General features: G+C 41.1%; 1 protein-coding gene and 1 pseudogene across 14 annotated transcripts in view; both read right to left on the bottom strand.

The window, feature by feature from the left end:
* Positions 1-234: 234 nt before the first annotated feature.
* On the bottom strand, positions 235-3,753 carry LOC100771498 (annotated as a pseudogene).
* Positions 3,754-8,480: 4,727 nt separating this feature from the next.
* The window catches only part of Pam (peptidylglycine alpha-amidating monooxygenase), a 265,814-nt gene continuing 258,772 nt past the window's right edge, over positions 8,481-15,522 (bottom strand). For 3 of the 14 annotated variants that reach the window (XM_035441157.1, XM_035441158.1, XM_027397703.2), the window contains 3 exons: positions 12,750-12,953; positions 9,997-10,050; positions 9,151-9,329 (listed from right to left, as the gene is read on the bottom strand). In XM_035441157.1, coding sequence (XP_035297048.1) covers positions 9,151-9,329; positions 9,997-10,050; positions 12,750-12,953 — 437 coding nt within the window. Of the gene's footprint in view, positions 9,330-9,996; positions 10,051-12,749; positions 12,954-15,522 lie in introns of all 14 variants that reach the window. The other 11 variants (XM_027397706.2, XM_027397700.2, XM_027397701.2 and 8 more) reach the window with 7 other exon arrangements.

Below are 15,522 nucleotides of genomic sequence, written 5' to 3'. Positions count from 1 at the left end.
AGAGTGCTGGGTTTGAAGGTGTGTATCACATAACTTTGATTTTTAAATTTAAAACAAAAACTTTTGTTTTGTTTTGTTTTGTTTTTCGAAACAGGGTTTCTCTGTGTAGCCTTGGAACCTATCCTGGCACTCGCTCTGGAGACCAGGCTGGCCTTGAACTCACAGAGATCCGCCTGCCTCTGCCTCCCAAGTGCTGGGGTTAAAGGCGTGCACCACCAACGCCCCGCACAAATGTACATTTTAAGTAAGCAAATATGGGCAGAGAACATTCTGATTTTGATATCCACGGTCTTAACTTCAAGATTGACACGGTGCTAAGATTGGAAATAGAAGTCTACATGCCCGGCAACAAAAACTTTTTTGAACCTTCAAAATTTGGTTTTCCAACATTCAAGGTTTATTTGGTGTTTTTGTTGGCTTGACACCTGGGTAGTTGGTTCAGATCTTGCTTTTCACATACTATTGTCATGGACACTACAGACATAAAATACACAAATAATATCCTCTAGAAAAGTTATGTACAAGAAATGCATAATGGATTTACACACTGGAGGCAGGTTATGACTGGTTGGGGATTTATTGGCTTAGGCACATTTGGAGAGGGTGTGCAGTACAGAGACACAACAGGCTCGCAGGAAAATTGAAGCCTGCACCCAGGTGGTGGTGTGTCTTGTGTTGCTGGGACTGTCACCCTAACAGGCTACCACTACACAAGTATCACTTGGCATCAGCATAGAGCTGTAGGAACTGAGGTTTACCCCAGGTTACCTTACTACAAGGGCACTAACTGAAGCTCACATGAGAAGTGGACAGTGAGTGGTTGCCATAGAAACCCTGCTGCAGCCTGGACAGTGAAATGTTAGGACATCTGAGGACTTTAGAGCCAAGGATCTTTCTGGATCCTTGGAGAGTGTCTGCACTCTTCGTCAAGCGGGCCTCCTCTTCAGGAAACAGTCCCCTTCACAACATCCAAGATTTCATTTTGTCCCAGGACACAAGCGACACTAAGGAAGATGCCACCCTTGATTCCATAGAGATCCTTACTCATAGTGAAAATGGGATGCACCTTCATAAGATTCAGAGAGGTCAAAGGCCAAGGCCGTGTAGCCTTTCAGTGTGATCATGTCATAGGTGCCGCCACCCACCTGCTTCTGAACCTCTTGCCCCTGCTCCTTGTCTGTATAGGGGTCCAGTTCTAGGGTCCTCGATTCTCCGGGGAGATGCCAGCAACAATGACACCACTCATACCGCACACTGGAGTCTCCATGCTCCCCCAGGTCCCATCCATGACAGCTCAACAGGTGAAGTCCCAGCCTTTCTCCCATCGGGTGACAGAACTGAGCTGAATCCAGATTGCAACCATGTCTGGTAACCTGGTTTGGGGGGAAGCCACTTATTTTCTAAGCCATGTAGGTCAAGCTATCCCCGGGACTTGAAACAGTAAGCAGCTTGCAGTTTGGACTCTAATCGCAAGGACGGGAATGATGACCTTGAAAATGTTTGTGTTTCCCCTGACCAAATTGAGTTGGCTCTGTCTTCCTAATGGGCCCCCTGCTATATCAATGACCAGCTTGAAGTCTGCAGCTATAGTCTTTGCCAGAGACAATTTTTGGTGTTGTAAGGAAAAGGCTTCCATGCAGGAGATCCATCATCTCTCCCTTGAGTATGTTTTCCATGACATCAACAAGTCAAGCTCATCTGCCAAGTGCTTCATTACCATACTGATGGCACGAACCAAGCCAAGAGCACCAAACCCAACAACCATAATCTTGTTGCGGGGGGGGGGGGTTCTTTCTTAGAAAGATTCCCAACCAACTAGTCCTTGAGGTTTGCCATCTTAGACTTTTGAACCTTTTGGGACTTCTAATGCATGGTGGGCCAGCATTGGGCACACAGTGACATGGTCTGGGCTTGGGGACAATGTTCCAGTGGAACGCTGAGATTTTTTAAAGAAGTGTTTCTATTTGTTTCTTGAGAATTTCACACAGTATGTTTTGATCATATTCATTTACCTCCCACAACTCCGCCTAGATCTTCCTTCATCCTGCCCTTCCACCCATGTAGGCAAAACAAAACAAAAACAAAAACAAAGCCCAGACCTGTGGAATCCAGCTTGCATTGGTTGACTGTGCCTGGATGTGGGGTCTGCCCGGGAATTGGGTCTAGATACCAGCTGTATTTTATCGAAGGAAACTGGTTTTCCCACTTCCCAGCAGTAATAAAATGACAACAGCTTCTGGTTACAGATGTGACTTCATGCCTACTTCCCTTGCATGTGTGGATTTTGTTTGGCTTTAGCTCAGGCAGATCTTGTGCGTGCTGTCACAGTCTCTGTGGGTTCCTAAGTGAATATGCCCCTTCATCTCTGGAAAAAACTGTCTCCTTGAAGTTATCCACACACCCCCCCCCACCACTTCTTTCAATCTTTCTAATCTTTTGAATAGACCATGAGCCTTGAGTGGTACAGATTAACCATTGATATCTAAGCATTCTGAAGTCTCTTGTTCTTTACCTGCTGATGATGGTTGCATTATCGAGTGGTCTATGTTAAGTACTACCTACTGCAAGAAGCAGCGTCCCTGATGAAGGCCAAGTGATGCAGTGATCTATGCTGATAGCATTTATGTCACTAGGACTTGTTGTGTCACTATTAACACTTAGCAGAATGACATTATGAGGCTTTTCTCAAGGGCCCATATCCCAACTAGCCTTAGGTTGCTGACTTCACTTTCAGTGTCAGGTAATGGGTTAGTGACTTTTTAATGGATTAATGACCTAGAGTCATTAACCTATTTAGCCTTAGGGAGCTGAGAAATTCTTGACAGCAAAGTTGTCAAGTTGATAACAACTGCAGGCAGTTACAGCCAGGAAGCTCCTGATGAGAAAGTCAACCTATCAACCTCCACTGGGGATTTACAACTCAGACTTTGGCTGGGAGGGCCAAAGAAACCAGAAAATCTCCTGTTTCTTTTTCTTTTCTATTCTTTTCTTTTCTTTTCTTTTCTTTTCTTTTCCTTCCTTTCCTTTCCTTTTCTTTTGCTTTCCTTTTCTTTCCTTTTCTTATAACCTCTGCCTTTGTTAGTGGGTTCTGAGGTTTTGTTCACAACCTGGATACACTCACAACCCAGTCCCACAAAAACCCCTTTTCTCTCGCCTCCAATACCCTCTTTGACCCCCAGAACAGACATCTTTCACCATTCACCACACCAGAACATCCAACATCAAACACCAAAATAAGGTCTGAGATCTGTCTGGAGGTGCCTTACACTGACACACTTTCATTCAAACCTCAGGGGTTTCTTTTGCCTTTGACTTTTCCTGCTAGGGTGCTCGGATTTCAAACCTCAGGCATTCTTTCAGCTTTCTGCCATTGGTTTTGCCTTCCATGTTGCTGGAAAAGGGGACACATTCTGGCCCCCTTCGTCTGCCATTCCTGGCCATTTTCTGGTTGTGAGGACTTCTTACCAGAAATGAGCTTCAACCTTTCCTTTTCCAAAATGAAGTCTAAGATCTCTGTTCCTATACACCCTTGGCTTGCCTGGAAACAAACCTCAGCAGGGCATTAATATGCCTGTGTACTGAGGTCTGGATGCAGTAAGCCACTGACTCAGACAACTTCATGAAATGTGATGGGAGGGGTCTGAAGTCTCCACCGTAAGGTTCCTTCTTCTCTCCACTCCTGTCCTTTCCTTTATGTCTTCATTTCTGCATATCAGATTCCATCAGCTCAAACCTCAAAACCTGGACTCTCCCTCAGTGATGATCTGGCTGATGAGCCCCCACCCCCCACACACACCAACCCCCCCCCACTGTGTGTCTCTCTGCTGCAGAACAAAGGATGAAAAATTAAAAAAAGATATTCCAAGCAAATGGACCTAAAAAGCAAGCTGGTGTAGCCATTTGAATATCTCACAAAATAGACTTTAAACCAAACTAATCAGAGGAGATAGGGGAGGACACTCCAGACTCATCCAAGGAAAAATCCGCCAAGAGGATATTATAATTCTAAACATTTATGTATCAAATACAAGGGCACCCAAGTCCATAAAAGAAACATTACTACCATTAAAATCACATAGTCATCTGCACACAGTGGTAGTGGGTGATTTTAATACCCAACTCTCCTCAATAGGAAGAATCATGAAGACAAAAACTTAAGAGAGAAATGCTGTAGTTAAAAGGTATCAAACCAAATGGACCTGGCAGATGCTTACAGAACATTTTACCCAAACACAATGCAGTATGCGTCCTTTTCAGCACCTCATGGGATTTTCTCCAAAACTGACCATATACTTGGGTACCAATCAAGTCTCAACAGATACAACATGATAGAAATAACACCCTGCATCCTATCTGAACACCACAGAGTAAAGCTAGACAGACCTTTCCCTGTGGGTCCCCAAGCCATATGAAGGACAGCAGAGCATTGCTCATATCCCAGACACCTGTCTCTCAGAGAGCATAGCAGGAGTGGGGCCACTCCCTACCCAAGTCAGGCTTGAGCCTACTCAACTCCATAGAGACAAAGACCACACCATGATAAAATCAGTCAAGCTTCTGTTCCTCTATAGAGAACTGGCTTCTCAGAAATCATACGACCGGCAGTCTGCTAATCTGATTGGTATGTTTGGGGAGCACCCCCTTTCTTCCCTTGACCTCTTTCCTCACTGCCCTCCCACTGACCTGAGCTATATAAGCTAGGCCCACCATTTCAATAAACGAACTGTCCTCAGAAACTCTACCAGGATATTCATAGGCCACGGAGCTCCTTATTCTGCTCCTCAGATACCCACATCCTGGGACCTCCAGGGCACAATAAGGGACACACATGTGCCATCATTTTCACTGTTCTCTGAGTTTATAAGGAGGGGTTAATGACCTTCAAAGGAAGGTTGACAAAGTGATAACACCTGCAAGAACTCAGGAACTAGGAACCTCCTGATAAGAAAGTCAACACAACTTCACTGGGAATCCCAACTCTCAGACTGCAGGGGATCAGAGCTGCATATGGGATTTCCCATCCCCATTTTTCATGATACCCCATCAGTCCCAATCTCATATCATATAAGAGTTCCGTTTTGGAACAGGACTTACCTCCCACACCCCAAAGTAGCTGGGTACTACCATAACATCCGTACCACTACTGCACCCATCACAGGCAGGTTGTTAATGTGGCTGGCAAACGTCACACTGGGTGAGCCCCCTAGCCCTATGAACAGTAGTCACTTCAGATGAAGCTTTCCGTTGAGCACCAGCTAGATTTTTTTTTTTAATGTTCTATGTTTCAAGTGTGTATTGTCTTCAACAATCTGGTCTTGCCACAAACTCTGGAGGATAACAACCGACATTACCACATTACCATTGACAATAGCCTGTTATTTTTGGCGGAATGGACCTCTATAAGACTCCATTGGAAAACAACTCAACTCAAAAAGATCATCACCTATTCCTAGTACTGGGGGTTTTATTTGATAGTGTATGGTATCTATTTGGGGTATTGCTCCTGATTATGGGGTAACTCTGTTTAAACTACACACACACACACACACACACACACACACATACATTTTGGAGACTTCTACTGTGGTAATTTCCATAGTTTATTGTCTGTTTTCAAAAGGCCTTTAGTGCTAGTTGTCCCTTCCTATATTCTGTTATGTACCCTACACTCCCAACTTAATCTCCCATATTCCATTTTTCCCATCAGTCCTATATTCTCTTTCTACTTCTTTGTTAGATTATCTTTTAAAAGGAGGATCTGAGGCAAACTCCAGTGCTCTTGCATGCACTGAAGCTGTTTTCCCTGGTGGGATACTCAGTGTTAAAGGCTAAACAAAGTTACCGTAAAGTTTAGAATTGAAGAAAAAACTTGCAGATGAGGGGTGTGTGTGTGTGTGTGTGTGTGTGTGTGTGTGTGTGTGTGTGTGTGTGTGTGTGTGTGTAGTAAGGCTTGAGTGTGAGGTACTGCAGTGGGTAGCTTCCCAGTAAAAGTATCACTTTGTTGCACCATATATTTGGAAATGTGACTTAGTCTGAGAGTATGTTGAGCTCAGCTACTCTCTGCAGAATGCATTTCTTGGAGATGGGCCACGGAACAGGTGACTCCAAATGACCCAAGGGGTTTCTTAGTAATGCAGCTCTTTGGCTCACAATCCATGCAGTGAATCAAAAGCTGTAGGAATGGGTCCAGGGCCATTCTCTTGAAATGAGTATTCCTCTTCTTAGCCCTCTCAAGGTTTAAGTGTGGCTATAGGATACATCAAGAGTAAGCACTAATGCAAAGTCTGTGGCTCTTATTGTTACTGTCCAAAATATTTGATTCATAGAAAATTTGGGGTTGAAGTTTACGGATGCATGGGAAAGAAGGAAGGAAGCTAAGAACAAAAAATTTTTATGTGTATAATACTTTAGGCCCAATTCAGTGTATGACAAAGCCATTAATTTCACCTCTCCAAATAATATTCTCTGACCAATTTGATTACAATATAAACAAAAAATACAGCTGTTTACCTATGCTTTCCCAGTTAGTCAATCATACCATTTTAATATCCAACAGAACACACTGGGTAATTAAGGATTCGAGAGCATGTGACCAGAATGTATTATATACATGTCTGAAATTATCAAAGAAAAAAATTAAAAAAATACTTCAAAATCTCTTTGCTTTCAAATTGTTGTAAATTATAAATTAGAGAAAATATAGCCATCTGTATGTAACTGGTGGAGAGAAATGGCCATTCTCAAGGGCAGTGACTTTCTACTCTGGTTTTACATTAGACTCATCTACAGAAAATTTAAGAACATCGCCCCCCAGCTGTAGTTCATTAAAGGCCAAACTGCAGTAAATAAGGGTGTCTGAAAGAGGAACAAAGCCCTTAAATTCCTCTGTGAACTGAGGGCTGGAATCCATTCCTTTAGGGTGTGTCTTGGGCAGAGCAATCTAATTGACTCAGTAAATAAAGTTCAGCTAAGAACAATAACCAGTGGAAAGACTGCCTGAAGTCAATGTAGGTCATTTGTTTCCAGTTTCCATCTTTATCTGAGCCATAGAAGTCGAGTACTTGTTAAAATGTCTGAGAAAAATGTTTTCTGAAATTCCCTTTTTCTAATGCCATGTGTTCATGTTAAGAGACCCACACAAAAACAGATCTGCAAAATGTACTTTTCTACTCTCTGTCTACTGCTGAAGAGTTCAAATCACCCTCCAAGGTGCTATCTCTCAGAAGACTCCTGGAAGGCAATTGTTCTAATCTTAATATTAAGAATACTGAAAGTTTAACAAACTCATGAATTATGCAGGTAATCAAGTAGTATTTAATGAGCTGCTAGAAAGTCTGGAGCCAAATTTGTTGTTTTCCACGATCAGGTTTCACAGTTTTGCATCAATTATTCCATTTTGAAACGCATACTTCCTTTTTCTTGCCCCCTTGTATTTTATTATTTTGATCCATTTTATCAATTAATCCATTGAAAAACTGCTCAGATATGTTCAGGTATATATATTTTAAAAGTATAGCAAATGGATCCAAGTATCAAATTTTGTGCCATAAAAGACAGCTTTGGTGTAACTCCCTAGATGTAAGGAAGCTTGGATTGCACCCAAGCCAGTCTATGTCACACGCATCTTGAGTACTGGACTAATTCTGCTGTTGCAATAGAAAGTTATCAGATAAGAGTTTAGCACACTCACAAACATGCAAATTCTGTTCTTGCATTTATGTCATTCTCACCAGAAACAATTTGGTGAGAAGGACATAAAGGACTGGGAAGAGAGAGAATGGATTTCTTCATTCGAGAAGATAAAACCCAGAAATAAAAAACATGATGCTTTTACTTGAGGGTGAGCTCAGCGTATGAAGTGACAAACGCTTCCAGTCAGATCTAATCATGAGGAAAAAACAATAAGATTTGAAACAATAACATTTTTGAGCAAGTGACTTTCCTTAGTAGTTAGTTCGACTACTAAGACATCTGAAATGCAAGTGGACATTTTGATGAGAGGTTTCTAGAGTCAAATCATTTAAATTAGAAAGCTATCAGGTTTTTACTAAGTTACACTGGTGCATCATTAAAAAAAAATGTTTTCAAAAAGCAATCTGTGGTCAGCGGGAGAACTTCCCCTGTATTGGCCCTGGGGTCAAGAAATTCTTTAAAGGAATGCAGTAATAGTGAAACTATGCTGACGGATCCATTTGTGTTTGGCTCCCTCCCAAAGTTAGCTATTTTTACTATTTGATATACCTATATAGGAAACGTTTTATGAGTTTTCAAAGAGAACCTGGTTTTGTTCATGGATGAATACTCATGGCGTAGTTTTAATATAGCTTGCTCACATACGGTTATCTTCTACATTTTATATAAGGCATTTCTTTCGGTTGAATAGAATGAACTTATTCTACTTTTTGATTTGTGTAATTATTAAAAGATGTGTATGAAATAGTCTAAGTATGCAAAAAAAAAATCACAAAATACACTCTGACTGCTAATGCTCCGAAAACACTTTATTACACAAATTACATTCAGAGTCCGAAAAATAGTGTTCTAACAGTGTAACCATCTAAAAATAAGACATCCCGGAAACACACCAACTGAGGAGAAATTTAAAAAAAGAATTTAAATAGAGACTTTTTAAAATTCCTCTCATTGCAATATAATGTCAGTGATCTTAAAAAAATAGAAGGAGATTTAGCAGCTTTTCGTCGTGTAGCGCAACTGCCACAGGCTGACAATGCTGAATAGGAAAGGCACCAAAGAAAGACACTGGCAATGGGTGTGGGTTGGGAAAATACTGTGTTCAAGCAGAGAGTGGGGCTATTTACATCCACAAAAAAAAAAAAAAAAAAAAAAAAAAAAGGTCTCCAAATGTAAATGAGCAAGCCTTCCATCCTGGGTAGGAGTGCTGGGATGGAAGAGGAGGGCCCTTTCTCTACTCTAAGTTGATATAAAGACAATGGCACTGTAGTGAACTGTCAGGAAACCCCTCACCTAGGAACCGAAGCCAACAGAACCAAATGAAGTAAGTAAGGTGTGTACAGTCCCACCTAGACTAGTACAGTTTACAATCAAATGCACAGACCTTCACGTGCACTGAAGGGAAAGGAGCCTGGGCATTCTTGGTAACCCTCACTCAACCTGCAAGAGAGCCTGAGTTCAGGAGGAAGGTGCAGGTGTGGGCAGTGGGGCGGAGTACTCCTCTTCTGATTCGCTGCCGTCATCTTCCTCTTTCTCCTGGTCACTCCCCTCTGTGCTGAGGCGGTCAAACCCTTTTCTGCTGTAGCCTTTACGGCTGGCAAAGAAATTTCCCAGATTTAAGCCTCCACTTCCTTTTCCTGGAAAAAAAAAATCAAATGGCATTGTAAACTTAAAATCTGCACAAACAAGTCAGTCTCCTTGTAAATTTTCAAACATTTCAAACAAGGACAGAAGTTGGGAACCAGAGAGGGTAGATTTTTTTTTTTTTTTTTAAGAGTGATATTCAAAGACATTTATCTTATAGAACCAGATGGATACTACTCAACAGACTCTATCAAAGTCAATGATAAGATTCTGAGCTCCCCCGGAATATGTGTTTCTGCAGGCATGTTTCAGATCCATTTTTCGCATTCTGTTTCTCTCGGCTCTCCTGAATTGGCAACTCCTGAGCGGTTCTTCAATTCATTGACTTTATGAAAAGGCCATCTTCCCTAAGACAAGCACTGATATGCCAGTATCGGTGACAGGAAGTTTACTGAAGACAAATGCAAACAGAAGGAAGGCAGGGAAAAAGGCATGAGATAAGACAGAATGGCAAACTGGCAAAAGGAAAGGAAGCTGGGAAAAGTGCTGCAAGGCCCATGCTTCAAGGTCTTCACTTTCCCTTGGCGCTGGGGGATGCTACACTGCCCACTAGGTGTTCCGTTTTCAGAGTCAAAATACAAAATAGTGCCTCCTTCTTTACAAGACATGAGCTTGCTGCCTTCAAAGCAAACATGAGATTCTGACAGGCCACAGGCATACCTCTGAGTCTTCCGAGTACTCTTCCAGAACTTGACTCGCCTTTGGGTTCAGAATCTGCTTTAAACAAAATGGAAAAACAAAACCAAAAACAAAAGACAAACAAGAATATGGCACATTTTAAATGTGTCCCAATCACTCTTCCTCTCTTCAAGGGCTCAACTTTGAGCATCAAATCAGGGATTCACAAATGACTAAAAGGTTAGCTACATGCAATTTTAGAAAAGGCTGGACATTATTAAGGAGTATTAACAGGGTTGAAATTGTGGCAATTGAGCTGTATATAAGGGGCGGTCTCTGGTCTGTGTCTTTTATAGACTGTAATTTTGACAAACTAATTTCTCGAGCCTCAGAGTCTCTCCCCCACCCCCACCCCCAAGAAATGAGAGATCAGTATCCATCTCTGGACTCTGCGATTGTATAAGAGGGGATGTTATATGAAATGGCAAAAATGTGCTGAGCAAGGCTCAGTGTTCTCTCTCTCTCTTTAGTATTTTTATTGGGATAGAATTAAGTCAGCTAAGTATTGTAAAACAAAATTGGAAGCTTCTGTTAAAAAACCTCAGGGCTATTTGTGTTAAGCTTTTCTTCTGTGAATAGCAGCATACAGTCCTGATGGGATCTATGTAACCCCTTCAGGGGAAGTCTAAGTGAAGGCAAGTGAAATAAAACCCTGAATAATTTCTACGCACTCAAGGAGACCTCAGTCCTTCCTCTGGGGCCCCCATCTCTAAGATGGGTCGATTTATCTTTTCATGGGGAAGCAGTGCTCCCATGGGACTCCAGCTGTCCCCTGCTCTGTCTCTTCCTGCAGGCTTTCTCTTGGTCTCATCACCCCTTCATGGGCTATACTCAGAGAAGCATCAGGGTTCCTGACAAGAGCTAAAAGGCAGATGGCAGCGGACAGGTAGAAAACAAGATAGAGAAAGAACTGCCAGGAAGCCAAGAGTAGACTCAATGCCATAAAGATGTGGCTCATTCCTCGGCCAGTCTTGTGTGCCCCACACCCAGCTGGGTGTCTGGGTGGACCATCAGCACACACCACCATGGTATACACAATCAATGCAAATTCTTTAGGGGGGCTTTTTTGCTGTTGTTGATAAAAATCCATTGAGGAAAAGAAATCCTTGAAAATAGGTGGCACGCTAATCTACCTTTTCAACAGTTTTCTTAACTAACACATGAGGGACCAGTGTTGCTCCCTTCCCACATAGCCTTATGCTACACTTCGTTGCCACATGTCCCTAATAGCAAACAGGAAAGCAGGCTTTCTTGGCTCTTTAGTAACTTCCTCTCCTGGTTGAATAGCCAAGAGTCCTGCTATATGCCCAAGGCCCTACATATTCCTCATACTCTTGGTCGTTTTCACTGCAATACCGTCTTCTGTTATTGTTTTATATATCATATTTTTGTGTTGCACCAAATCCTTTTATTTCTAACAATTGTCTCATTGAACAACTAGTATCAAGAGCTGCTGTTTGTGCTAGGCCCATCCAGTAAATACCACATGTAACACGTTCGTTCTCTTAAAGCTTTGTCTAATTGCATGGTTGTTTTTCTTTATATTTATGACAATTCCAGATTGATAACAGTCTTTTTTTGGGGTGGGAGTGCTAACTACATCTTTTTTTTTTTTCAAAGACTTACATGAGGTAAATAAAAAGTTAAAGAAAATCTAAGGAACATCACTTTCATAATTTTTTGAGTCTTCCAAATTTTGTTTCGGCATCCTTTTTCCTGTGTCAAGGCTTTTACCCTGGGTGTGAGAATCCCTGCCTGGGCTGCCTGATGTCATATGAGACTAGACTTTGTTTCTGGACCAAATGTTGCCTCCTACACTGCTCCACAGATTCCTTCCCAGATACAACTATAGACGTTACCTTAGGACCTGGAGGCTGCTACTTAAAAGTAGGACATACGGATGGCATCAATTATTTGTTTTAATATACTGAAAGGTCTCATACTATGACAATTATTTTTAAAAATACTGACTTACGGCACTGGATCCTGCCTTATTCGGTTAGGAAACCTAATGGTCAAATTTATAACTATTCAAAAACCAAGTAGTTTGCTAGGACAGGAAGATTCTGGGTAAAGTAGAGGCTTGAGATGGGCATCTTTTTTTTTTTTTTATTTCTCTATTAGCAAGACTACTCTTTCCATTTGCTAATAATATTGAATACAAAGTAGGTGACAGATAATTTGGTAAATGCTTACTGTCCGTTGCTCTATTTCATTTTTATACAGCCTTTTATTTTATTCTTATTTTATCCATGAAGAAACTGGTTTAAAGAGATTAAGTAACTTGCCCAATGTCATGCATTTGGAAGCTAGAGCCAATCTGATGGGGGAAGAAAACAACCTCAAGGTCCCTGACCCAAGTACTGTGAGTTCTGGTCCATTCCTAATGGCAGGTATGTCTTTCTCCATGACCTGCAAAATAATTTATAGTAGATCTACAACCTCACAGCTTTCTATGGTAATATTATTTGGGCTTAAACTGACTGTTTAAAGGCAATGAGTAAAGTCATAGTAAACTACCTAAATTTCAGAGGCTCCAGATGTATTTCTATTCAATATTATTTATAATTATCTTTTGAGACACAGACAAAAATATCATAAAAAGGTAGATAGCATGTTAACCAAACTAAGTCAAACCAAACCAAACAGACAATCATGACAAAATTCCTAATGATAATTAGGCCAGACATGCTTTCAAAGGCAGGGTCCAAACTCAAGGGGCTCATTTTACTTGCCTCCAAAGGCCCTTGATTTTTTCCACCGAATAAACATGACAATGGCCAGCAGGACAACCACAGGAATAACCAGAAGGGTTGTAATGAGAACCACGGGCACTCCCGAACCTGGCTCTTTGATCAGTTTCTGTTTCTCTTGCATCTTCTGCAATTCTGAGGAGGTGGGTTTGTTCTCCATTTTGGATTCAACAACTGCCTCGGTTTCTTCAGGGAAAGAAGAGTTCACAGTATGCAACTGATTCAAAGATTTCAAACCCTCTCACCCACCCCTACCCAGTCAAAAATCAACAATGGTTCACCAAGAACTTGTTGAGACCAGCGTACATGGGCTCATGTTTCAATGTCAGCATCTACAACACAAAGTCAACAGCAGCTATGGTGGCTGCTATACAGACTTTGCCTTCCAACTGGTGTTCTTTCATCTAACTTTAATTCCCTCTTTAGCTAGCAACTCCTTAAGATATATATCATTTTGTATTTTTCCAAGGTTAGGATCACACACTGCTTTGTGTGGAGGAGAGGAGCTGGTGCATATATGGGCATCAATCTTACTTGATCTCAGGTATACTAGCAGAAAAACTTTGGACAAGTTACTTAATTTACTTCCACCTAACAGGCTCTTGTTTGTAAAGCTGTGAAACTGTTTCCTCCACAAAAGTGCTGGGTTTCAGTGTGGGTCACAAAGAAGGTATTTAATAAGTATCTGGTCCATCAGACCTTTATTCTGCCATTTGCTTTCATGTTCTAGGAGGATTTAGTACTCTCTGTACAGCTATAGACATTAACTCTAGACTGACAAAGAGAAAAGGCAATTATATCTTTGTGGTCTTTTATATTGTTCTTAGCAAGGTATGTACACATAAGTGCAGTATATATCATTTTGTTGGTGATGAAAATACCATCAACTTACTGAGCCACTTTCTGATAGGAGCTGGGTAGGTATCAGGCTGATCGGGGATTAAGCACCATAGAGAAACAGATTCATAGCAGTTGTAGAAGCTACGACAGGGGTTTTAATAACTATTGACATGCAACTTCTTGAGGCATCCCCAAGAAGCTTGTGGGTATCTGTGTATAGAAACCCTAACGTGCAACAGGTAAGAATTTTAATTGAGAGAACTGTTACTGTCCTGTTTGATAAAAGACTCACATGGCTTCCAGAGTATCAATTTCTTGGAGCATCTTCTCCCCTACAGTACAGTATAGACTGCACAGTATAGAGAACCTCAGACCTTGACAAACTGGCAAGGCTAGAGGGTCTAACACAACGGGGAAATTTGGTTAATACTTTGTACATGTAGATAATTTAACAGCTTGCTGGACGTATGTTTCCGAAATTCCTTAGGACATTTCATATACAATTTATGATACACACACATGGAGGATGGATGCTCTTCGTTTCAATGTCCTGAGCTATCTTCTTTCCCAATCTCAGTTACTCTCACTGAGCACTTGAATTAGGCAGGGCCTTACTCTGCTTTAATCCACAATAAAGTCTGGGGGCAAGGGCTATTGTTACCCTTCATCTAAAACCTCAAAGTCTTCCTTTTCTTCCCTATCCTTTACAAAAGCAGAGACTACCCTTTCTCTCATGTTCACTTGTCTGGCTCCTGGAATTTGAAGAGCAGGGAGGGAAAAGGATTCGTTCACAGACCTGACCATGGTTCTATCATCTTGGTTACTAGGGAAAATATATACACAATTATTCTTTATCGTAACTTGTTACATATTTAAACAGAACAAAAAGAAACCTCCCCCAAATGGAACCATGGGATTAAATAACAAAACAAGTTTGTATCTTTGGTGTTCAAGAATGTGTTTCCTTTAGGAGGAAGGCCTGCTTCTATTTGAAAGCAGTATACACTATCAGAATATTACCCAGCATTTCCTATTGGTTACTTCCTGTTTTTGCTACAATCCTTATGCCAATTTACATTTGTCATGCTGATGAGGCAGAGGCAGGATTGAGCCACATTAGAAGGAGATAAGCAGGGATGACATTAGTTACAGACTAAAGGGATCAGTTAAACATTCACAGAGAGCAGACTGACACGGTAATGAACTTGCTAAGATACATACATACACTTTAGATGTTCTCGGCTTGCACAGTTCTAGTATTTTGGATACAATCCGCTGAAAGTACTTGAGCATTCTATCATTTGGAATAAAGTGAAATGTGTTTAAGACTTTAAAGGTGCTTTGTTAAAAAGAGGGTCATTTAAAAATGTCCTGGTCTTAGAATGAAAAGTAGTATTACTGCTCTTCTGATGGGACTACATAAGCAGAATGAAAAGTCTAACATGCCACTTATGACTTACTTATCAAATAAATAATCCAAATTACATCATCTCACTCTTTATCTGAAATTTCTTTATTAAACAATCCCATATTTTGGAGCATCCCCAGAGAACAGTCATGGAGAAGTATAAAGACTCTAAAATTAGCCAATGCCTGAGTTTCTGGAGATAAAAGGGAACAGAATATGACACTCCTGTATCATATAAGATGCGTATACAGCCTGCCTGGAACAAAAATGTCTTATAAAATCAGAAGCTGTCAAAGCATCTCTAGATATAAAGATAAAGCCATAGTGATGGATGAGAAGTATTTTTCCTTCTGTCCTTCAAAGCCATGCTTCTTTAAAGGGCAGTTATCTGTGCTTCTCTGTGATGGTACTCACACAGTGTGTGCAACTCTGTGAGGGCAGTCACATAGCACAAGCATCTCTGTGATGGTAGTCACATATGTACTCACATAGTATGTGCATCTGTTA

This window comes from Cricetulus griseus, chromosome 2 (assembly GCF_003668045.3).
Source record: "Cricetulus griseus strain 17A/GY chromosome 2, alternate assembly CriGri-PICRH-1.0, whole genome shotgun sequence".
NCBI classification, from domain to species: domain Eukaryota; kingdom Metazoa; phylum Chordata; class Mammalia; order Rodentia; family Cricetidae; genus Cricetulus; species Cricetulus griseus.
Note: the sequence above shows the minus strand (reverse complement) of the source record. Positions and strands in the feature narration are given on the sequence as shown.